The sequence below is a fragment of the Mycteria americana genome, chromosome 7 (assembly GCF_035582795.1).
Source record: "Mycteria americana isolate JAX WOST 10 ecotype Jacksonville Zoo and Gardens chromosome 7, USCA_MyAme_1.0, whole genome shotgun sequence".
NCBI lineage: Eukaryota > Metazoa > Chordata > Aves > Ciconiiformes > Ciconiidae > Mycteria > Mycteria americana.
The window spans coordinates 39,097,497-39,121,981 of record NC_134371.1 but is presented as its reverse complement, the minus strand read 5'-3'; the positions used below and the strand labels follow the sequence as shown (position 1 = coordinate 39,121,981).

General features: G+C 40.8%; 1 protein-coding gene across 3 annotated transcripts in view; it reads right to left on the bottom strand.

Moving 5' to 3' along the window:
* The window catches only part of SOAT1 (sterol O-acyltransferase 1), a 31,581-nt gene that overhangs the window by 3,609 nt on the left and 3,487 nt on the right, over positions 1 to 24,485 (bottom strand). For 2 of the 3 annotated variants that reach the window (XM_075507926.1, XM_075507929.1), the window contains exons 2-15: positions 24,311 to 24,444; positions 16,000 to 16,058; positions 10,248 to 10,396; positions 10,098 to 10,157; positions 9,564 to 9,671; positions 7,482 to 7,764; positions 6,326 to 6,404; positions 5,524 to 5,605; positions 4,767 to 4,812; positions 3,502 to 3,631; positions 3,002 to 3,099; positions 2,424 to 2,522; positions 1,785 to 1,920; positions 801 to 946 (exon numbers count right to left, since the gene is read on the bottom strand). In XM_075507926.1, coding sequence (XP_075364041.1) covers positions 801 to 946; positions 1,785 to 1,920; positions 2,424 to 2,522; positions 3,002 to 3,099; positions 3,502 to 3,631; positions 4,767 to 4,812; positions 5,524 to 5,605; positions 6,326 to 6,404; positions 7,482 to 7,764; positions 9,564 to 9,671; positions 10,098 to 10,157; positions 10,248 to 10,396; positions 16,000 to 16,058; positions 24,311 to 24,434 — 1,599 coding nt within the window. In that variant the 5' untranslated portion in view covers positions 24,435 to 24,444. The remainder of the gene's footprint in view (positions 1 to 800; positions 947 to 1,784; positions 1,921 to 2,423; positions 2,523 to 3,001; positions 3,100 to 3,501; positions 3,632 to 4,766; positions 4,813 to 5,523; positions 5,606 to 6,325; positions 6,405 to 7,481; positions 7,765 to 9,563; positions 9,672 to 10,097; positions 10,158 to 10,247; positions 10,397 to 15,999; positions 16,059 to 24,310; positions 24,445 to 24,485) is intronic. The other variant, XM_075507928.1, reaches the window with a different exon arrangement.

Here is a 24,485-nt window from a genome sequence, read left to right as displayed (position 1 = left end):
GTCAAACTTCCCTAACAGGAAAGATCAAAACCCATTTTCACATCCCGCAACCCTATTCTTATCCTCACTACACAGTGCATGGAAGTGTAGCTACAGTCACAACAAGCTGTTTGCCTGCCATCTGCCTTAACCCTAGTTCTGACTCATCAGCTAAATGCTGTGTCTAGTAGCATATTATATCAAGAAGCCAGTCATTTATGCTGGCCAACTCTTAATTGAGGAGAATCAAACTTAAAATAGGAGTTTACCTGAGGATACCTTTGGTTAAAGTTGAAATCAACTAGCACAGCGAGAAGTTTTATGTAGAACAGAATCCGATACCAAGAAAATGAGTTATAAGTCAGAGAAAGTAACACCAACAAAACCCCAAACTGACCATTTATAGGCAACCAATTCTCACTGCCACCCACTCTAGCCTGAGAGAGGCACAGTAGGCTCAGTTTTTGTGGGCCTCCTAGAAGAGCTTCTCCTGACCTCACTGGCCAGTGCTGCAGTTCCGTTCACCCAGCCTGAATGGCCTAGCATACCCTCAAGTAGTGGCTTATGTTCTCAGAGATGTGGGAAAGACACCCTCAGTTTCAAGTAGGGAAATACCATCAGCATAGAAAGAGCACTAATGAAAGCACTTTTGTTAGAAAAAGCTTTCCTAGATTCTCTACCGTTTCTAGACTAAATAACTGCTAATGAACAGCACACTGCCAGAAAAGCTCGTGCCATTTAACATCTGCCCTGTCCCCACAGCAAGAAAGAACAGGCAACTCGCATGGTCAGTTATCCCACAGGAAAAGTCAGTCACTTACATTTTCCATAGGGCAGTACTGGCGGGCATACCACTCCTGGCTATAGAGGCAAATGATGACACCTTGGCCCAGGAAGAGGGATGTCCACATGATCACGTTCCAGATGGGCCCTTTCCGACGGTCATTAAGGATGAAGTTGAAGACCACTGGAAAGAGGTGAAACAAGAAGCATCGTTCAGAAACAAACTTGGGATTAAAGAATCAAAGACCAAATGATTTCACTGGATCTTTCCCTCCCTTCACTTAATCTCTGGAGCAACAAGCCTGCTCCATGAGGTCAGTATAGTGCAAGAAAATCTGATTATGCTTGGCAGTAGAGCAAATACTATGAGTTGATTTTGACATTTACTTCCAGTAAGTTTGGCAACAAGCTGGCCCAGCTGTTTGCCTCTGGGGATCAATATTGTTTGTGCTACACTGGTGACAGACATGCTGGCAGAGGTAGCCTAGAGTTTTAGAGCCCTCTAGCTCATTCCAACTCAAAACTCACAATGAAATCCAAGAGCTCCAACTTCTAAATGGGATCTCTTCCTCACTACAGTAGCAAAGTAATTCTTGTCTTATGCTATGACTTTAAAGAGGAAGACTTCCAACCTGCTGACATACAGCAATTCAACTAAGGCTTGGCAAAGAGGAAGCAGTGCTATTAAAATACGTATAGTGTCACATGAACAGCAGTATATATCATATATAGCTCTCTTCCCCTCCATCAATACCTTGCTCATCTAAGTCCCAAGCTTGCAAACTTGTGTGTGTGTGTGTGTGTCTCTCTCTCTCTCCATATATACCTACTGAGCTACTTAGCTTCAAAAACCCATTCACAAAGTTTGGACCCACAATTGCAACTCTTGGACAAGAAACAGTTCTGTATGTTAGTGCATAATGAATAACTGGCATCATTATCAGAAGGGCAAAGCATGCTTGTTTAAAAAAAAAAGCCACAAAACCCACAACCCACTCACATACTCTCTCCTGGGAACTTACTTCCAAAGCACATAAACAGGCAAAAGAGAACTGGATAGAAGTAGCCGAAGCAGATGCTCAGAACATACTCGTGCACAGCAGCTGATACTGTGAAGACAGATAGCATAGCTGCTGCTTTGAACTTCTTACCAAAAAACTGGAAGAGAGGAGAATACCAAGTATTATAAGCTATTCTGCTGTAGTTTTAGTTTGGTTGTTTCAACGTTTTGTTTATTTATTTAACTTGAGCTAAGAAGGGCCTGCTCTGGCCAAGAGGCATACATGAAATGCTAGGTGCTTTAGAGAGTACCTTGGATTTTAGGTGGTTTTCTTCAGGTATATTTCTGGTCTCCTGCATAAGTACTCAAGTTGAGTCCACCCATGAAATATCTACCATAGCTCATCAAAATAGTGCAACATGAGTTCAGACTGTTGAGTCAAACCTTACATTCTTACGTCTCAGACCCAGATTTTGCACACATTAAGGACTTGGAAATGAGCAACAGGTCTCTCAAAAGCACAGTGGTTACCCACAACAGCTGAGGCAAGACATTTTGGTGCTTCTCAATGGACAGTGATGGTGCATCTTGGCAGATGTACTGTCTTGCTCGGTGGTTAAATATTTAATTAGCAAAAATAATACATCTGCTTGCTACTCACCCAAAGGAAGTCCCTGTAGGCATAGTAATAGAGCCAGTCATGTACTACCACATTCCAGGTTCGGTAGTAGTTTGCATAGGAAGTGGAGTTCCACCAGTCCTGAAAGCACAGTTGAAAGAGTATAAATCTAATTAAGCATAAAACATTCCACAGGTCTCTTGGATATCAAGTTGAAAAAAATACCTATCAGAGTAATACCAAGCTAATATAAAAAGTTGCACTGTGAAATAATGCATTCCATTGCACTGTCAGCATTCTACTCTGTATATCAGTTTGGTTTTATCCCAAACTGCAGTGGCTGAGATGATAAAAGAATAAAAAGAGTGGTAACAGAGTTACTGGGTAGGTCTGCTGGCTAATTCTGTTTGCGCACAGGGTATATTACCTTAAAAACAATTCAGACTGCCAAGCAGAAATCAGATCTGTTCTACAGCACAGCAACAAACTTAAGCCCTAACAGCATTACCTTTGTTTGGGTAAAACAATCTTCAGTTTCCTCCTCTTTCCTTTTCATTAGGAAAATGAATTTTAGAAGCTTTATAAAGCTTGCTTTATAAACTATAACTCCTGCTTCTTACCTTGTAGAACATCCTATCTGCAAAGCGCAGCATCTCAGCAAATGCATTAAGCCAACAGTGAAGGAACGCAAAGAAAACCAGGAAAAGAATCAGTACACCTAGAAACAAGGTAGATTCAGATGAGTTTTGTAGTGTTTTCTCTCAGCTACAAGCAAGAACATGTAATGTAGTCAGGACTGTTCTTATAGGCACTGACACAGATGAGCTTTGTGCTACCTATACAAAAGAGTAAAACCATTGCAGTTTCTCACCACACCAGGTCATGCTTACCCCAGAGGGCAATAGCAAGGTTGCCACAGAGCCTAGAACTTGGCTTTGAAGACAGTTAAATTCAAACCCAAGCTTTTATTTTGTGCTGCTGACTAAAGTTTAATGCCATAACACTGAAGTCTGCCCACAAGACCTCCTTTGCTGATCTTTGCCTATCACGAATGCATCTCATATGAAGCACTTACCCTCCCTTCCACAAAAATATAGTCACTCATTAATCCAGGTCTTACCTGGCAGAATGGAATTGAAGATGCAGAGGACCAGCCCTCGAAGATTGAACGTTTCTTGACTACTGTTGCGAAACTGAGGAATGCAGAGTCTCACAAAGATGTAGTAGGCATAGAAAAGCGAACCAAGCACCTGGAACAAAAAAAAAGTCCGACTCCATAAGAGAAATGCACAATTAACACATCACCACTTGACAGCTCTAGGAGAGGAACAGCAGCTGCCATCACAAGTCAAAATAATTTTTTACATTGCTGCTAATAAACTTTCCTAAGGGTCCAGGCAGAAAGAAAGCCACAGCCATCTCTGTAGCACATTGACAGCCAGGAGCAAAATCAATTTCTTTTCTACAACAGCAGCTGTAAGTTTCTCCTAGTCCTATTGACTCAGAAGTTATGACACAAAATATTTGTGCCAATGCCAAAGTAAGTGGGGAAAAGTACTCTGTGATCTTGGTCCAAGACAAAGGCAGAAATAATTGAAAAATACTTACTGTAATTAAATCTAACATTAAAGCTTACTTTTCTTTTATCCCAAAGGAGATGTTTACAGGCCAAATCACCTCAGGCCTTCTCTGGCTCATGAACCCATGTTCTGGAAGTTGAGGTCAAAATGCAAGTCACTGCTTTAAATACTCTGACTGCTGTAAGCCAGGTGTGTGCTTTGTCACCCTCTTTTGTCAAAGAGCAAGCAGCCAAAGGCCTTTTCATGCTTCAAGTTTTGTATTTTATTTTATTGTTTTGCCTTTTAAATCCTGAATGCATTGTGTGACAGTAAAAGTTTCAATCACACAAAAACATTACTTGGAAACACATCCACAAGAAGCAATTGAAGCTCATGCCCAGACAAACGTGAAGATCAGGTCAACCTTGAGCTCAAATAAGCACTGAAGATTTGGACTCCAGGCCTCATTATTTCAAAATTGGTCTGAATATCTGCAGACAGGTAGCTGTGCCAGTGCATTACAATACAGCATCAGTGTAAAGAAAGAGGGCCAGAGCATGGATATTGCGCTCCCCACACACACATGCAGCTTTTTTTTGTATGGAATAGAGTCTAAAGGCTTGTTTACACACGGATTTTTTTTTCTTCTTTGACACAACCATTAGTGCAGCAACATCAGTGGGATTTTTTTAGTCACTAAAAAAATACTCTTTTCTGGTAAGCCCACACCAAGTAAACAGCGATGTAATGCCAAAGGGAGAACTGTTTAGCAACACAGTTTAAATGATCTCTGAAAGTGCACTCTTCAGAAAGCTGCACTACTCACCTGTGCAAACTTGGTAGCTACGTAACCCCATCTTATCATGGGATTCCTAGGAAAAAGAACATATGATATCATATCTAAATAGGACCTCAAAGCAGCAAAAACCTCCCTTTGGTTATTGACTTTACTGACCTATACTCTGAAAAAAACTGTTTTTTGAATTCCAGAGTTCTAAATCTCCTGACATCCAAGAGACATCTGCCCTAATTGCTGGTTCCTCACTTTCAACTACAGCAGGAAAACTATGGCAATTCCATAAATGGAAAAGTACCGGGAGGGCAGCATTATGCAATTATGTAGGAGGTGGTGATCTGCCTGATAGTCACGTAAAGGACTGCTGACTTGACACTGTCAAAGTGCAACCCAGCAAAGCACAGAAAAGTTTAGGAGTTCCCAGTTTTAAAGGCTTCAGCCTACCTCCTCAAACTCAAGAGACAGGGCTGCTTATTAGCACCACATAAAACAACACACGAGCCTAACTGCAGGAACTGTGTGTCACTAGATATTCAGTAGTAAGTTCTTAATTTGTTTCACTTCAAGTGCACTTCCCAAAGAAATAAAACCAGAACTGTAAAGTCAAAATACTATTAGCGTTAGAGTGAACTTTCATGACGAAGTCCTGCTCTTGCCAGGTTACTGACTTAACCACATCTTTATGAAAGCTGTAACTCATAAATTGAATATATCACATTAAGGGATGCTTAATGTTGGCTTCAGTTTTTAGACTACTTTAATGTTCTATTAGTGTTGCTCACATTACCTGGGATAGTTGTCTCTGTAGATGAGGGTGGGAGCAAAGAGGAAGTACAGATATTGAGAAATTCTGGGAATAGGTACTGTGCCTGGAAGAGGGGGAGATAAAGAACACTCTGCAATCTTTCTGCTTACTGAAGGTTTCATTTCCCCAGTACCCTTTCACAACATACAACCCTTATCACCTCAAAAAACATCAGTCTGGAACTAAAGGTATGGGATTTGCAAAGAATAAAACAAACTAGATTTATCAGATGGAATCACCCCCCCCATGAAGCATAGTCAACAAGTGAGGGTGACTAACAGGTACTGCAGTGCTAACACCTTGATATCACATTTCCTTTCTTCCTAGGGAAGATGAAGCTGTAAGGCCTGTATCAACATATGGGTTCATGTTTAGCTCTGGCATGCCTTGTAGAAGCACAGAAGCTCTTTCGGCAATTGCTGTCATTTCAGCTAGAGGGGTGGTTGGCACTGAAGAGTTGGCACTGAACTGGGGGTGGGCAGGCAGCCTTTACACACCTGCTTCTCCTAAAAGCAGAAATAAGGAGACCTGTTGAAGCAAGACTTAAGACACAGAGATTACTTCAACCTGAACAACAGTCTAGCTCATTGCCTATTACCAAATGAAAAAGATTCAGGCTGAAATTATGATGCAGAAGGTCAGCCTAGAGCCTCATCACCTGCCCACCCAAAGTCACCTACTCAAATCCTACCTCTCCAATTCATGAGGGCAGCTCAAAGCAACGGAGGGAAAACAAGAGGTTGTTATGCACTGCTGTCAAAAAAAAGTAGGGCAAGTTACTCACTGGACTTGTCCTTTACAGAGGACAGGACTCTGGGTACATTCTCCCGGACAAATGAATAAGTCTTCATAACAAGACGAACCTGTAAGACCGAGAGAATATCAGTTTAATATTCTCACTTTCTCAACTTCCCAATAAAGACTGGGTCAAGCATTTTAAGGCAACACCTTTGACATCTTGGTTTCTCTCCAATTTACCCCTTTTACAAGGAAAGGGCTGCTTCATCTGCCCGCAAGCCTGTTTAACTGACATGAATTTAAAACACTGCAAAGCAAAACATGCAGTAACAATCATGACTCAGGAGAGTCAAAACACATCTCATTTACACTCACAGGACCACAGCATACACAAAGATTGCGAATCACACTAGTAAGTCACTAACCAATTAAAATTGAAGCAAAAAAACCCCTATCCATTTAAATAGGCCAGTATGTTTCAAAGTCTTGAAACTGACTCTTTGAAGTTAGATGTGTTCTACAGCAATTAGCACTACACTGGAATAAGGTGGTGCCACACATAAATAGTCTCTGAAGGACAAAAAGGAGGGCTAGTCCAAAGTTAATTCTTCAAGCCTGCACTCTAATCTCTGACCATCCTTGTTTTAACCTGACGGTCTGACCAGTCCTCCACACTCTTGCAGTCTTCCCCCCCTTCCCCCGAAAAAGAAAATTCAACTTTCAATAAAGTTCTGACTACAAGACACAGACAGTTGTTTCTTGGGAACAGAAAGTGAAACAGGAACCACTTGTGGACTATGTACTTGCCTTTTTTTTTTTTTATTAAAGAGGACTGTTACAGCTTCCTTGTGAACTATGGCACAACAGGTTCTTAAAATTGGTTTTAAGCATTTAGCACCCACAAGACAACTAGAAATAAATGGAATTTCAGCCTTGAAGTATGTTCAGAAAAAACCCATGGTAAAATCTTAAATACAGGGTAAAAAACCCACGTGGTTTCCAGGTCAAAATGAAGTTTACTATCTACTTTTTCTTATGAGACTTGCTGCATGTAAGTCTGTCTTCAAGTCAAAGACAAACTCCATCAACAGCCCTGGCTTCATTTAATGAATAAAAGCAACACTTGACTCCTTAGGAAAAAGGACGCTTTCCATTTTGAAAACAAGATTCAATATATCCTAAGATACTGGGTAGGGACCTACCTGTTCCAGTATTACAATAAAACGGGAAGCCGGAGGCAGGGCATATGATACAGCAACATAGGTTGGTCCAAATCCAAGTCCAGCTGTTTGGAAGAGCGTGAACAACATCCCATAGAAGAGAGAGCGGAGTACACGATGGGAGGAACTGCAGTAGCCTTGGGCCCACCAGACAAAAAGGTGGTATGGAATGGTAACTGTGGCACAGAACATGCACAGCCAAGTACAGAAGACGACTGGGAACTTTCCAAAAACAAAGACCAAGAGATCAAATCCTAGGACCAGCCTAGAAGGCACAAGGAAAGAGACAATATTGAGTGTCCGTTGTTTCATTAGAAATACTTCTGCTCCACTAAGTGGCTACAAAATGCAAAGCTTCCAGATCATAATTGTTTGACAGTCTAGATAGAAGTGACTGTGGCAATTTTCAGCTCAGAAACAGAGGGCTGTCTGTGGCAGATTTCAGTGACCACTCACAAGCACATCAGAAAATAAGAGATGAAGGACTCATGCCATCAATGCTGTCAGGCACAGCTTACCTTCAAATCCCACAGGGCTTAAGCACATCTTTAAGATCAGCATGTGCTTTAAGAGCATGCTCAAGCTCATCCCTGCTAAGCACAAGCACGTGACTAAACGATTCACTGCTGAACCAGGGTCCAAAAGAGCTTTTGGGGAACACTCTCAAGACATCATCACTATTACTTTAAGAATAAGTTCTTCCCAGGAGTTTAACACCTAAAGAGGCTTTTTCCCCGCCTCTATAGGCATGAGGTATTTTAACATCTAGCACTCAAACCTAATTTAATTCTGCTTTGTGAAAACTGTAGGCATTCCACATGGATTCAGTTCAGAAGTCACCCAAAAGGCTTAGGTTCATTAGATGATCAGTCCAAATATGTCCACGTGGTATGCACCAGGTACTTTCATTAATCAAGCTTATAACATAAGGACATAAACAAAAGGATGTTCAACCTTACTGGCTATCAAAGTCACCACAGCTTTCTCCTACGCATAAGCAGCTCTTCTAAACCAAGGTCAGAAGGTAGTACAGAGAAGGTAGTACAGAGTACACCAACACAATTTATTTGTTCTCATGTGGAGGCTCAATTGCAAACTGGATCCCAATTATCAGATCTAGCTGGGAACATAGCAATGGTTTTTTTGGTTTTTTGTTTGTTTGTTTGTTTGTTTGGGGTTTTTTTAAAGTAACCAGCAAATCCAGCCCTATTAGTTGATTTTAGAGGTAAATACCTATTCTCCCTCAATGTCCACATACTATTAAGTTAGGATCAGCTAAACAATATTCAATAGTGCATGAGCCCGTTCTTATAGTGAGACAAGAGGGACAATGATTATAATCAAGATACAGATCTAGTTTTGTACACTGAAAGTCAGATAATCAGCAAGATAAACGTATAATCCTACTTGTGTACATGGGATACAGCTTGCTAAAAAGATCCTATTTAAAGCAACAAGCAAGTGTGAGGAAAGCAGTCTTTCACAATCTTGTTCAGAACTGGCTACCTGCAAAGCACAATCTTAACAGAGGCTGTGCCAATATCCTTGAGATTTTTTCCCCAGGAAAAACAAAAAGTTCTACTTCTATGTGAACACAAGTACATTGTTCCAGAACTGTAATTTTTAAACAGAGGAAGGACTGCTGAAGTATTTAAAGTTTTCTAAACACAGTCCTCCTTCAAGCAACACAAGCAGCTGAAAGCTACTGTTTCATTAAATATATTCAACTAGAGCAGTCCACATTCAATGGTGACCCCTCCCTTTTGCCAGCCTCATGATGAACTAAGCATGTTAGGCTGAACTGCACTGGCCATAATTCTCATGGAATACACCAATCTGTAGTATTTTGCTAACATCTAGCTATCTGATTTGAAATGACCATATCCCCTCAACAGGGATTCCAGCATATATTTTAAGTATGTCAAGTTGAAAACCCCCATTCCAATAACATCCCAAGGAAGGATTCCCCCTTCTTTCTGCACCATTCTGAGTTTCATGAACCTCTGGTACTTTGGAAGTGAGCATCTCTCAGCCCTGGTCCCTGTCTTTCCAAAGCACTCTTACCTTCCTTCATCAATGAAGTCTACTAAAAGTGTGCTGAGGATGAAGACAATGAGAAGAGCGATGAACATGTGGTAGATCGTCCTGATGTGACTCACTTCAAACAGCTCACTAAGGGAGAGATTCAAATGCTGTCAGGCCATTCGCATAGCATATCACACCTCCAGTATGTTAGCTTTCACAGCAAGGTAAGATGACATCACTGCCATCCCAATTCCAAAGACTGAAGTTAATGCACAATTTGGGTGCCAGTCTACACAGACACTTCCTCAGTTTATCCTCAGACAAAGGATAATTAGCCATTATCTTAGTGGTACCAAGAGAACTGTAATTAAGGTTTACATTCAGGAAGCCTGCAAGCTGTAGTAGAGATGTTTTAGAGAGAAACAGAGAAGCTTAAATGGATTAGTCCATTGGGGTTTGAACATAAGACCGCAGGTGGTGGTGGGGAGAGTACCTCAAAGCAAAGGCTAGTTAGTTTGCTATCAAGGGTATTTTCAGCCAATTTAATGGAAAATGTGAAGTTAAGTTACTCACTCCAAGAGGGACCTTCTGGCAGTAAAGATCTTCCCATGTTCTGGAGGGGCCCTCAAGGTCCTGCAAACAGAAGAACATTTGAGACAAGAAAGGAAACAAGGCTTCCAGGAAACATAACCTTGTTATAGGGACAGCTTAAAACTGACTTACTTGGCTTTGTGCAGTTCCTTCTCCGAGCAGGAAGCTGGGAAAAGTGAGGCTGAAGATGAGGAGTCCAGGAGTACCGATTTTGCTACCAAACTGTTCACAAACTCTGTGAAGTGACTGTCCACTTCCTTCATGAAAGCTGGCTTCAATTGCTGATAGAGTAAAAACAGAGCAGAAAATTGTATAAGTGTCTGGATAAATTTTCATAAAACATTTATATTCCTTTTTATTCTGGAGCATGACAGAGCAAGGCATCAAGAAAACATTCCTGTACCATCTGCCAACAGTTGGAGCCAACTTGGACAAGATCAGGGGTTTATCCTGGCCTGTTCACACACCTCAGGCCAGAGAACTTTGAATAATGTTTATCTTCTCTATCAGATGCAACACAGAGGAGTAAAGTAAACATACTGATCTTCATATGTCTGGAGTGGCAGGTACTTGACATTTTATGGTGCCAAGAAGGTTGAACTAAACTTAATACATGAGCCCCAGAAATTTCTCGGTTTTAACCAGAGTTACATCCTTAGCATAGAAATCAAGTACAACAAGATTTACTTTTTAGCCCATCTAGTGTTATTGAGGGAAAAACGCTTGTGGCTAAGCAATCACCATTGATGTTCTCATGCATTAACGCAGAAGCGATCTCAATGACGTGGGTGCAGGAAGAAGGACCAAATTTACCCTTCCACTGCTACGACTGTTTGGATGAAAACTTTCATGTACTACTGAAGTTACAGAATGCCCAAAAAATTTTCACTAAATCAACAAAACAGGGTAACACTGCTGAGCATTAAGACTGAGCAGTAAGACACACAAAACTGGTAGGCAGCAAGACTGAAGTTCAAGAATTCAGGGGATCAAATATCCCAGTTGAATTTTCTACGCTCCCTTTTCTTCAGACACCTTTATACAGGTTATATTCTCTATTACAGCCAGTTGTGACAAAGTTGCACCATTTTTAGCCTATTCATATTTTTCTTCTCTCATTTTATTAGACAAAGGCAAATTCTGAAGCATCTGGTTTACTGGAGACCTTGACTCCTAAGGGTGCATGAAAAACCATTGATAAGCATCCTCCTCTCTACTATCTTTTTGGAAAAATGCACTGATACAGTACAAAAAAAAGGAGATAATCAACTGTTGATAAAGCATAGGCCACCCTGGTCAAAGACCGCTTGCTTTTCCTGGTAAAGAGTTTCTTTTCTAGAAAGGAAAATATTACTTAACCCTCCCAATAATAAGTTATCCAGACAAGGACTATAATTCATCTTCAAAAGGCAGATTGTAAAATACTAAGATGTTTTCATATCCCTTTTGTCTTCCCTGAAGGATAGCACATATAATTCATTCCTATATTTTCCTGTCTGCAATATAGTTGGATCTGCTATTTAGTCTCATAACATGATCTTTCAAAGACCTGATCTCCCACACCCCAGAGGCAGAGTTTTTAAAACTAGATGCATTTAGAAGAAACTGAATAATAAAATGTTCAAAGTTACTGATTTCTGCAGGAAGTGCTACACTGAGCTCTGGATAGCTCTTTGCTGTGGTGCAAATTCTCTTTATATGCAGAGAGGATCCTAAGATTTGCACAGTGGTGTAAGTGTTATTCTTATGACTAGAAAAAAAGCAGGCAAAGTGAGTTCCCTCAAGGAAAGAAAGAAGGCAACATGCATTCACTGTATTTCAGTGAGAACTTCAGGAATCTAAAGATCCTAAGATCTCTGGCACTTCAGAAGACAGTGATTTATAAGACTTCTCAGAATTCAGTTCCTTAATGTCAAGTGCTCAGACACCAAATAGTTTTCCCAATAGTTGAGCCTAGTGATGAAGCATGGCTGAAAGCTAACCCCTGAGCTCCTGAACCATAAGCCTTTCGAGAACACTCTGCCAGATAGCCATCATCTTCAGCACAGGAGATAGGCAAGTTTCAAGAAATGACTTTGAAGCTAATTGCATACTGCATTTTGGGTTTTTTGAATGCAAGTCTCTATTGGCAATATTTATCTGACCATCCTTTTGCCCGGGATTTTTCAAGTTCACATCCAGATTCAAGGCCCAAGTCCTTCTACATGGTAACTACATATTATTTCATCTAGTCTTCCTACTGATCAGCTGCTTAAGAAGCACAGATGTTTCCCTGATCACCTTCAGAATTCCTGACTGCTACCTATTTTTGAATCTTTAAGGCTGAAAAGTAACAAAACGAAGAAATCAATTTTCAAGGAGGGAAAGAAAGAGCCTGGAAGTTGTGCATGAAAATGATGCTTCCTCAAAAAGGCATTTGTGACACTTGAGCTCATTTGTCAGTAGGTGTTTATGTTTCAGTGCCTAACTATTATGCTAAAGAAAGCTGGAGCAGCATTGTTTTTGCTATGAAGGAACAGGTACAAAGTCTATGAAAAGAAGGAAAAGCCAGGTAACTGAAACAAGATCTGTTAGCTCTAAGCTGCAGCAGTGATATGTTTACCTCTTACACAGAGCTCTTTCCACACCTATGTTTTAAGGAGTCTAATTTCCACTGATGGACACTTGTCATCCATGATATAGCCTTCATTTTCCAAGCATGCTTGGATTGATTTTATACAGTAGACCCCAAAAAGACCCTAAAAAGCCCCCCTCTAAAGCAAAGCTTTTAGGCTAACAAAATGTATTAATAGATGATGTATTCTTAGAAAATGCTACTGTCTAATGTGACAACAGCCAAGCAAGCAAGTTTAACTCTCTGACAGGAAATACAAGATAATCTGAAATGAGACCACATAAAACCAGAAGACCCTGAAGTCAAGATGAATCAGAACTCTACGTTCCTCCTGTTTCACAGTGGTCAGATCCAGAGAGATCTCTTGAAACAGAAGCCGCAGTAGGAGAAAGAACAGACTAATATTTAACTTAATGAAAACATTTTTCCCCTATTTAGCAGCTGCCAGTGTAGAATAAACAAACTTCACCAGTGCTTAATGAAACAGAAGCTCTTAGGAGATGGCTACTCTTAGATATTGCTTTCTAGGGGGCAGAGGATTCTCTGTTGCAGAGATGTGGATTTGTTCCTTTAAAAACGGGAGAAAAAAGTTAATTGAGTACTTTGGAACTACAACCTGTAACAGAAGACACTGGTGCTCTCTAGCACAGCCTGCTTTTACAGCATGCATGTACACATTCCTACCAAAAAAAGTCAAACAGAAATTCCTGCTCCTTTTGGAGCGCTCAAATTTCCATGCCAAAAAAAGCACTATTCATTCCTACCAAAACCTGTCTTTTTATTTAAAGCCTCTCCCCTTTTCTTCAGCCTAATCTCCTCTCAGCAAGAGCTTAACAGAAATTATTTCCTTAAACTACCTCTTCCCTTTAGTTAGCACTCTGCTGAGATTGCCTCCTCCCAAGACAACCCTCCAGGGCTGATATCAACAGATGCATGTTTGGATTGGGAGAGCAGGGCATGAGTTCTCACTAGATTAAATAAAATACGATAAAACCAGACCATAGACCCTCCCGTAATTGTAATTCTGTACAACAAAACTGCACAACGTATCGTGCTATATTATCAACTACTACTGCCAAAGGGCAACCTACTTGCGCAACTGCCAGAGTAACTGTTAGTGCTCAATAAGCCAAGTGCATTCCACCCAGTTACCAAAGAAATGAAGCTTAAGAACGGACTCCCACCAGCTTTCACTATGACAGGGCATGGATACACAAATGGCCTCATCGTAGCTTCCCCCAATGGAGAGCACTTAACCAAGAGTTTCCTAAAGTATGCTTGAAGTCTCAGACAAGGAACTGGGCAGATCCACTCAGCTGTCACCATTAAGCTTTAAACAAAAGAATCAGATCATTACAAAACCAAAAAGGGGAGCAAGCATGAAAACAATGCTATGCCATAAAAAGCAGAAGCTGACCAATAATTGATGAGAAGTCAGAGAAAGTTGAGGGAAGTAACCCTGTAGCTTACTTACAAAGAGAAAGTTGCAAAAGTTCCCCAGCATTTTACTAATTCTAACAGATTTAGTTATTTCAGTCACTGAAACACGAGAACATCCAGCCCTGACCAAGTGACAGAACATACCATCCTCAACTCAGTTTAGGATGAACGAAGGACTAGATTTTCAGACTGGACTGCAGACGCATGAAGGCCTAGCACCTACAAATGCCATTTAAATCAGTGGGAGTTGTCAGTGACCAGCACTTTTCAGAAGTCAAGCATCTGTCCAGAGCTCAGATATATATCACCTAAAAGGTAAGCTGCAATCCAAGCCTTTGTTCAGTGGTTCACATAACAAAAGGGCCAGGCACTCCAGGAATTCTCAGGATTTTGCAGTAGATGGAGGTTTTTACTTAGCTCTTATTGTAGCTTTGAGGCACCTTAAACAAATTCGCAAGCTGCCTAACTCAGGGTTTAAAACCTGAACTCCCCATGTTTTGGGAGAAACTTCAGTAACTGAAGCGCCACTGCTGATTTTCTTCATTCTCTTTGCAGATAAGAAATCACTTTGTCTACAAACTAGCATGTCTCAAAGCTGCTGGCCAGAAAAAAAAAAAAAAGTAGAAACAAGAGACATTCCTGAAGAAAAGAAATCCAAGATCAAGTTGTCCCCTTGCAACCAACTAGTGTTCCCTGGAACCTGGAACTTACAAAGCTACATGTGCTTAAGAGTCAAAGCTTTCTCATGCAAGCATTTGTTGCCAACAGTGATTTGCAGTGGCTGTTTTGTCTGCAGCGAGAAGATATGAGGCTTGCTCTATCTATCACGTCCTCAGTAAGAATCATCCAGAGAAATCCTCCAGAGAAGACAAGATACGAAATAAAATTCAGAGCTGACTATTCCTCTAACGGGCTGAATTTTAGGAGTTTCAGCACAAAAAGCAGTACACGCTTTGCAGAAGACATTTAAATACACTTTAATTCTGTTAAAATCTGTTATAAATTATACACCACCTGTAGAGGTGAAAAAAAGACTATTAAACAGGAAAACATCTCAAAGGTGCAAGGTATTTTTCTCTGTCTTAGAAGTATCCACTTTGTAATATTCACTTAAGGGTGGCACAATTAGATGACTTAATCTTTACCATGGAAGTCTCTGCAATAAAATGAAGCAAGAGTGCAGGACAATTTGCCCTGAAGAACATACATGCTACAAAACAATGGTTAACAAGGAGGGTGCAGTTCATTGTTAGCTAACTTAATTTAATTTGGACATAAATCACCTTAACATAAGCTAAGACAATGGCAGCTCACAGATGCAGATGACATTAGAAATACTCAGTGCTATTTTCTTTGATTATATTGCTCACTGACAAAAAGAGTGGGACCAAGGCTCAGGAAGGTCATCTCCACAGCCAGGGCAACAGAAGCTGTGGGATACAGGCTACATGCTGCCCTTTACTCAGTGGATAACAGGACACAGAGCATTTTAAAGACTAAATATGCAAGCAGGCTAGCTGATAATCACCTGCCAAAAGTTAGTGGTGAGAGAAGTTCCATTTTATTTACAGGCCTCAAAGTTCACTCTTATCTTTGGACTTCAACCTGTTGGGGTCAAGTAAGACAAAACTGCATTTGATAATATTACCTCTCTTGTGCAAAGTCAGAAGAAAGGAGGAGGAGGAGAGAAAGAGGGCTGTATAAAAGTCACTGCACTCAAGCTCTGACTGAAGAGGGGTATTTGTGTTCCAGGACTAGTGACTCTCCAAAAGACATTCAGGGTCAATTATCCCGCTCCTCCCCACAAGCAAGCATTAGGAGTATATTTACCTCAGCTTCTGCTATTAGCTGCATTTTCCTTGTTATCACATGGTCGACATCAACCCGGCCTAAGGAAGGAAAGCAAATACTTAACATTTGCATTTTCAGTGATGCGAGTTGCATGTCTGAAAACACAGAAAACACAACATACAGTAGCTCAGTCACTGATTTTTCATTAGCACTTCTAACTTCTAATAAGGTCCCAGTAAGTTCAAAACTAAGATGCAGGAAATTCATAAGCTATGACCAAGTATTTTAAACAGCCATTTAGGATCACAGCACTATAAGGCCGTCAACAGCTGACAACATGCTGGATTTCTGAAAGCTTTATTTTCAATCAGCAACTCTGCAAATCTTCCCAAGGTCCCTAAATATATTCAGCCTTGAAACAGCAATTAGAACAACCCTTAGAAGGTCATATCCAAGCGTGCTGATCTTTTATCAGAGCTTTATCTTACACAGAGTGAACTAGACGTAAGATTAGGTTGTCTGGAGGTCTCTACACTGCCAATAGACAAGGCAGTCAGTCCTGACTCTCTGTCAAATACTGTAACCAGCTCTGAGGACAGGCTAAATGGCAAGTTGGAAGGTTATCCTGTGTTCAAACCTGGCTGCTCCCACTCCTTTCATCCACCAGGAGAAGTGCTAGATATCAGTCTGACTGCATTCCTCAATACGTTTCATTGCTTAAGCAAACAGTCAGGTCTAACAATGCCATGAACATCATCTGACTTTTATCATTACTAATACCATTGGCTAATATGTAAAGCCTCAAATATCACCCTTCTTTTGCATAAAGAACTATACACATCTGACATGCCTCTATTACATCAAGAGGAACAACATACACAAATCAGACATTTCAGATTAGTTGAGTTTTAAGACAAGGTTTGTCTGCAATGGTTGTAGTGTGCTGGCAAGCCAGCTGGTGTTTCACTTCTCCAGTAAGAACGACAACACAGAAGATAAAGTTACTTAAAACAGTCTTGCACATGAAGGAAAATCAAGATTAAAGCAGCAATATCCACCACCACCCCCACCCCCCCCCGAAATAGTAGTCAGGGTGAAAAGACAGCAACAAACCTTGCCTTGTGCATGTCCTTTGGCAATTACAGCTACACCAGTACCTTACAGTAACACATAGCTAGCATTACAACTTTCACGTTCAGTTTCTAAGACAACACTACCACTTTGAGAAAAAGAGGATACTGAACTGATTTTAGTAACTTTGCAGTGAAGCACGAGCTAACAGATTTGCAGTAGTTGCTAATGTTGTGCTGCTGCATGACGAGAAGATAGATTCATAGCAGTATCACAGTTCACAATGCAGCCTCGTCTTGTCCTCCTCATATGTGCGCAGCCTATGCACACAAAATGCACAGTGTGTTGTTTTAAGAGAAGCAAGTGCTTCTGTGATGTACACTAGTCTGAAGGTGCTCTTATGAGCAACCAGTTGTAAGAAGTTTAGATAGACCTGCTTCAGAGATGACTCCCAATTCCAATACTGGAGAAGCGTTAAATGAAACAAGAGACTTCATGAAGCTCTAATGAAGCTATGCTCAGTCATCAGCATTAATTCCCCCCCACACCCCCAATCAAGCAGGAAAATCAGTTTTTTGTCTATAAAAACTGCTACACAAGCTACAGACTTAAGAACAGACCAGCAACAACAGCCTATTACTTAGCAGCCTTGTAATGCAACAACAAACAAGGAAACTGCTTAACACCATGAATTTTTGGCTGCATGCAAAGATCCATTTTTACAAAAATAGAATTCCTGGTTGCTAAGCATCTCACCTCCAAGACAAGGAAAACTACCTCAGCATTTAAGCTCATCATGCTGTTATACTTCCTGAACAACAGCAGTTTGGAAAACAATTTGAGAGAAGAGTGTAAGATACCACTAGAGAGTCCCTTGTCCCACTCAGCTTGTACACTTTGCTGGTCTCAAATGGATTCCCCCTCTCTCTCCCCTAATAAATTAAAAAAAAAAAAAGAGACAACAAATCAAGTTGTTCCACAAGCAGAACTGTATCCCCTTGATATCATCTCAATGGCTCTACTCCCTCATTTCCCACTCCACAATTGTATTAGTAGTAATGGGGAGAGGGGGCTATTAAGAACCACCTTGTGCTTACCTGCTAGAAAACAGAGCAGACAGAGCTGTTGAGCTCAAAGCACAACTAACTCTTCCTGCAGAAAGGTAAGAATGTGTGTCTCTCATCCAGCTGCCAGTCTTCAAGACTCTATCAAGTTTGCTTGAAGCCATCCAACACAGCCAAAGAGGACAGGACACATGAGAGTTAAGGGATTGCACTATTTCCTTTGTAAGCCAAGCTAAAAATAAATAACCATTGCTTTGACCATAGATTTCTTGTCAGATTTTACATTCAAAATCTCAGTTGTTATAACTACCCAGGATTGGCTCACTTTGGACATAAAAATCCCCTTTTTGACTTACAGGGCCTTAAAGATGGATATAGTTTTACAGATATCTAATGTACAGCTTTAATGGTTGTACAGGAATCAAGGCCAGTCTCTGACCTGCTGACATTGTAATTGCTCAGTTGTATGCAGTGTCCCTCCTATCACTTTATTCACCTGCACACCAATGCGTATGCACGGACTAGAAACACAGCATCTTTTAAAATCAAGATCTCCATGTCTTTAATATATGCATCTCATATAACAAAGTAAAACCACCTGTAAGCTTGTTGCTTCTTTTCCAGAACAGTCTCCTGCAGAAGAAAACCCACCCCAAAACAACAACTCATTCTGCTGTTTTGCATTGCCCCATACACTCAAGCTGTGTCACAAGGCAGATACCAGAGAACACAAACTCATCATCTTCTTGAATCACTCATCTTCTGTTGCGCAAGCTGCTACTTATGTTCTGTGAGGTCATTCAAGAAGAGAATCATCACATGATTTTGAGTCTAAAAGGAATTGCACGCTGCTGAGAAGTCTAAATCTTCATTTTTCTTTGACACTGAAAATGAAGACCGGATCCCCCTGTATCACTTTGGGATTGCAACATCACTACAAAGATGGACTCAAGGCTGCACAATACAAGCAAGCACATCTTAGCATTTAAAACAAGATGGGATATGCCTTAAGAAAATGGGAAATACATTTAAAGTCATAAGGAAGAAAATCTGCTTTGACACTAGTGTGAGAAAGTAGCACATTTCACAGGAGACTGAAGCAGGGTTTGCTTTGAAAGAGCTTTGCTCTTCTCCCTGAAGGGAGAAGTCTCACTTCGGAGAAGGTTTAACTTAATGGGACTTGTGTTCCCTTCCCATCAAAGACATTGATAAGACCTTTACCTAGCTAACCACTTGTCCTGGGCTCGTAGAAACTGATCCTTGTAGGATGTGACACCTCTGCACAGCCCAAACTCAAAGCAGGTTCAAAAGTCAGAAGAAACAGAAATGAGCAATTTAAATATAAGCTTTGTTTCCATAGGAAACCAGGCTAATAAAAGATCACCTGAAGACTGAGAAAGCTTTTTATTGTTGAAAACTCGAGCAACGTAAGTTTCACAAAAGATTTACAAACTACCTTTCTTAAAGGATCTCATTGTCCATCCCATTCATATGATCTGTTAGTGTTGCAGCTTGGGATTCAACAAAACCAGCTTCTACATAAGACACTAGCCAGCACTCTACTAAGCAAGCTCTCAAAAATTAACGGTGTTAAAAAGCATTCATTTTATTTAACCGCTACAGTCTGCAATTACTACCAAGGGCACAAGTGGGAATAAGTCATTTGAGTAAAGCTGTGGCTTGTGTGTGCAGTATTACAGTTCCAACCTGTAGTGAACAGGAACTGAACAGTGAACCTGTAGAACCTGTAGTTCACCAGCCACAGAAGCTGCCTGTAGCCCAGCACTCTGAGCCATTGTCACTCAAACTGTTCCTGCATTGTGGCAATAAGCTTATTATTGAGCAGTCAGAACAACGTAGGGAGACCACTGCTATCTAAATCCCTGCACAGCATTCAAGACAAAAATGCCTCTTAGCAGAAAAGCTAGGAAAAGCACACAAACTTCAGTTTATTGCCACATGGACTTCAAAAAAAAAGACACTTCTCAGAACAACCAAGCACACTAATCACAGTTCAGAAGCATTTTCCCCTAATGATGTCAGGATCTGTTTAGCTTCAGGATCTTCACGGAAAATCAGATACAAACTGTACCCAACACTGCCCTTTCCTAAAAGAGTTTAAAAATATTATCTTCATTATTTCTTGATCAGACCACTTACCACTCAAGAGGTTAAAGAAACATAGGCAGAAGGATTTCCTGTTACTGTTGGATACCTGGATTCAAATGCTTTGTCTTTAGAAACACTGAAGATGTTATCTGAAGGAGAGCAGGGTCAAAGCCAACCTAGTGCAAGGCTACTGTGAAGAGGGGAAGTCTTCCCTATCTGGTGCAACACAACTTATGTTAATAATGTGATGCTAATAAGCCTTATTCTGACTTATGGTAATTTATTTGGCCACTCAGCAGATAGAGGCAAGTTATGACTAGATTGCTCCCAGAGCTCTTATGATCTGCTTAAAGAATGCACAGGCCATAGGTCACTGCACGGCAGTTGGGCAAAGAATTCAGTTAAAAGTCATTTCTACAGGGACTTGGGACCCAAACTCTTCACTAGCAGGAGGAAACACCAGCATTCTCTGTCATGCCAGCACATCCACAGGCCCTTCACAAGAAACTGCTCAGCCTTCACCTAACCCACAGGTTGCAAAACATGACAGCGCCTAGAATTACCAGAATCCACCTAGTCTCAGACAACACAGCTCTGTTTGACCCATCTCCCTGAAACACATCCAAGAAACTCAACTCAAGCAGCTTAATCCCAAATTCATTAATCCGTAAGAAATAGCCTGTTGATACAATAAACACTTATTGCTGTGAGTCAGACAGCAGACCCCAAAGCTTTCAAAATTGCTCCCTGTTTTAGAGCTCCCTCCTCCTACAACTATCAGTAGGCACACACAAGTCACAAAGCTTCATGAACTTTTGCACTGGGAACGATCAATAGTAACCTCTTCATTGGAAGATAACAACCCCTTTCCAAGACCAGCATTACCAAACAGGCTTACTCACACCTAACAAAGATATGCCACATAGCTTGTTTGCAGATCAGTTGCCAGAGACACTTCTAATCCTTTTCTAATTTCTGAGGAAACAAGGGCAGATTCCACAACCATCAGTTTACTGTTTTGAATGGTCTAATCTTAGCATTTTGAGAGGCATAAAAGGTTAGAGAGGACATGGCTCGTAAGCATGTAAGATCTGCCCATCCAGTTTCTATTACGCTCATTCCAGGTAAGTTTTCCTGCAACTGGTACTGCCCGATATCAACATCCCATTAAGCAGAACAGTTGTATATTTATTTACGTATCTCCAGCTGAAAACATGTAAGACTACTCTTATTAAGAAAGCCCAGCTTTTGACAGGGGATTATTGCTGCCAGATCACCTGTTGACCCTATGCCAGGACCAAATTAGTTGTTTAATTATGACACTGGAGCCAATTCAAGGAGGAGAAGTGATATATGAGACTAAAGTTCAGCTACTCTGTCAAAGTGAAATTACAGGCTGAATGATTACAAGATACAAACATGTCAAAGGACAGAAAAATTCTTCTGGCAATCACAAAGCTATGAACATTTCCACCTACCTATATATTTGGGGGTACCCGAGTACAACCTATTCAGTCTTACAACTCAGCAAGCAATGAGACAGTTTTTAGCAGAATTGATGAGGCAAGAAAAATAAAGAACCTAAACTATACAAACAGAAGGGTCAGACCTAATATAGCTCTAAAGCCAATATATGGATTAAAATAATTCCTCTAAGCAAGTTCAGATCAGTCAATGCATTTGAGTTTTAATAGAGAAAGGATTAATGCCCTAGACGTTTCTGTAGAAAGTTCACACACTTCTGGAAACAAGTCAATTAGCCCTTGACACTTTTAACTCTTAAGTTAAAAAGCAGATGGTGTTTGCTAATCAGGGAGGATCAAGGGTGGGAAATCACATTAGCGATTTAGTTTTTCTACACAAATAATTGCTACAAAGACACTACATATTTACTTGCATACAAGATACTGTCTTGACCTGGCTAGAATCCCTTGACTGCAATAAGCATGCATCTTGTCTAAAACTCTACACAACACCCAGTGTTAAGATACTACAGTATAAAGAGGACATTGCCAGACACAGCAGATCATTAGCCTCATGCTGCCTTTGTACACATTAGCACCAATGCTTTAGAAACAGCCATTCAGAAGTGAATGGCTAGGACAAAAGAAAGCCAGAAAAAAGTCTACAGCTACTCGGGCTACTCCTTTTGAGAAATTCTTCCACATCAGCTGTGCTTTCACAGAAAGCCCTACCTATTTATGCAAGCATACTGGACTATGTGAAGAGACCACTATCTGGAACATGTGAACACTTCAGCTTTGTAAAGCTTCCACCTTTGTGCCATAGATATGATCTAACCCCACCGTACAGGGGAATTCCTGACCAGAGGGATGCATCTTCCTCCTGAGCCTGTAATGTAGTCAAGCATCAGACTCATGCCTCCTACCTCCCTGTGGCATTCCTGATGTCCCCATCACTGTGCTGAGCAAAGAGTCTGCAAAAACTGGTAACACTTAAGTCTTTGTGACACTTCTGCTGAATTGGCAGCAACCCTGGAAGGTAAGAGGCACCTAATCTTAACTAACCAGGATTCCTCCCAGCTGTCCTTCACTGCAGTTTGTACTGTATTAAAACACACCGCATTGTTCTAAGCCAACCCGCCAGGTCCGTGTACACGCATGAAAGCTCAGTACACTTACAAGAGATCTATCCCAGAATGTTTACTTGCTAAGCACCCACAGTATCTCACCTGCAATGACAAGATGCCACATCTCAGAGGTATTAAAATGAAGGGCTTTTAAAGACAGGCACACCCACCTATCAAGTGCTAATTATCACAGCTATATTTATTCTTTACCCACAAGCTTGCAAGAACTCAAATTCATGCATAACAGTTAAGGTGTTTCCATAGATAAAAAGGTAAAAGTCTGCTTCTAAACCCATCATAACTGTTTTCCAGTAGCCATCAACTCCTTGCAATTTTCTAAAAACAGCATTAACGGAACAGCCCCATTAGATTCAATTAAAATGATGGTACTACCAACAGCTTAAAATCCCAGTTCTCTTAAGTTTGTGGGATGGCTTTCTCTCCAACATATTTTTTGCAAGATGAAATCTGACTTGTCCTAAACTTAAATTTGCTCCAACTCCCATTTCAGTTGAAATAAATACTATAAAATAGCGATGATATTCAGAAGCATACCAGTAAGAACTATCTCCTTAAGTCACTGGCACTGGGGTTTTGGAACTTATACTCAAGTGGCACATTGTGATAAGCTAGTTTAGCTTTTTGCTTATTCTGTCTCCCAAAGAGAAAGGAAACAACCTGCAATTTCATCGCTAACCTCCTTATCACTGGTCTGGAATGTGGTACAGCCTAACCCAGGAGTCTGAGACCGTCACAGTGTCCACAGAGTCCACAGGCAAAACAACTCAAACTGCCACACAACTGTCCCTGCAAATCAAGGGACAGGACATATACAGCACTGACTCTTCCACAAAGCCAACTATAAGCCACATTACTTTTAAGGTGACCACAATATAAATCAATACAAACCCAACTGTTTATTGTTCTATTACACCTTTTAAGGCAGCCAAGGTTGAGACTGGATAAAAGGGAGCTGTTCTGACATTAAGAGAGCCCCACAGGAGCAGAGCATTGTTCTTTGTGGCATCCTACCTCCATCTGTCTGTCAGGATGGATACACCAGCTTAGCCTGGTATATTAAAGACCATTTTGTTTGTTCTTAAGGAAGCCACATACTTAAAGCTTGTAAAGGAAGGAAGATGAAGTCCCCAGAAAAAGCGTTTACCAGGACTACTCAAAATTGTTGTCGAGATGCATTTGCACCATTTACAGCATTAAAGCCTCTCCCTCCTCATCACACACATTTCTCCTGTGACAATTAATCACTTTCTTTACATCCCTATAAGCACTACAGTACACAGCCCCTGAGGGAAAGTTCTGCAGGACAGCACTCCAAACAACCTAAACCTGCTGAAGAAGTGTAGCTGGTACATAGGGAGCTCCACTTTGACTGCCTTTCTACAAGCAGAAAAACTGAAACGAAAGAGCAAAGAGGCAAGAGCTATGAGCTAGAAAGGACACCTTAGAGGAGATCACATGCCAGAGATGCAACTAATCCCGAGTGAAAGAGTCTCACCATTGCTTGAGTTTTGAAGTGACCTCTCGCTCTCAGGTCTCCTCTGCATTTCTTCATTCTCAGAGGTCTTGCAGGTTGTAGTGGAGCCAGACTGGCGTTTTCTTACACAGTCTTCACCTGCCATTGTTGCCTAGCTAGACCAGAAAAGGATAGCAGATAATTAACGACAAAAGAA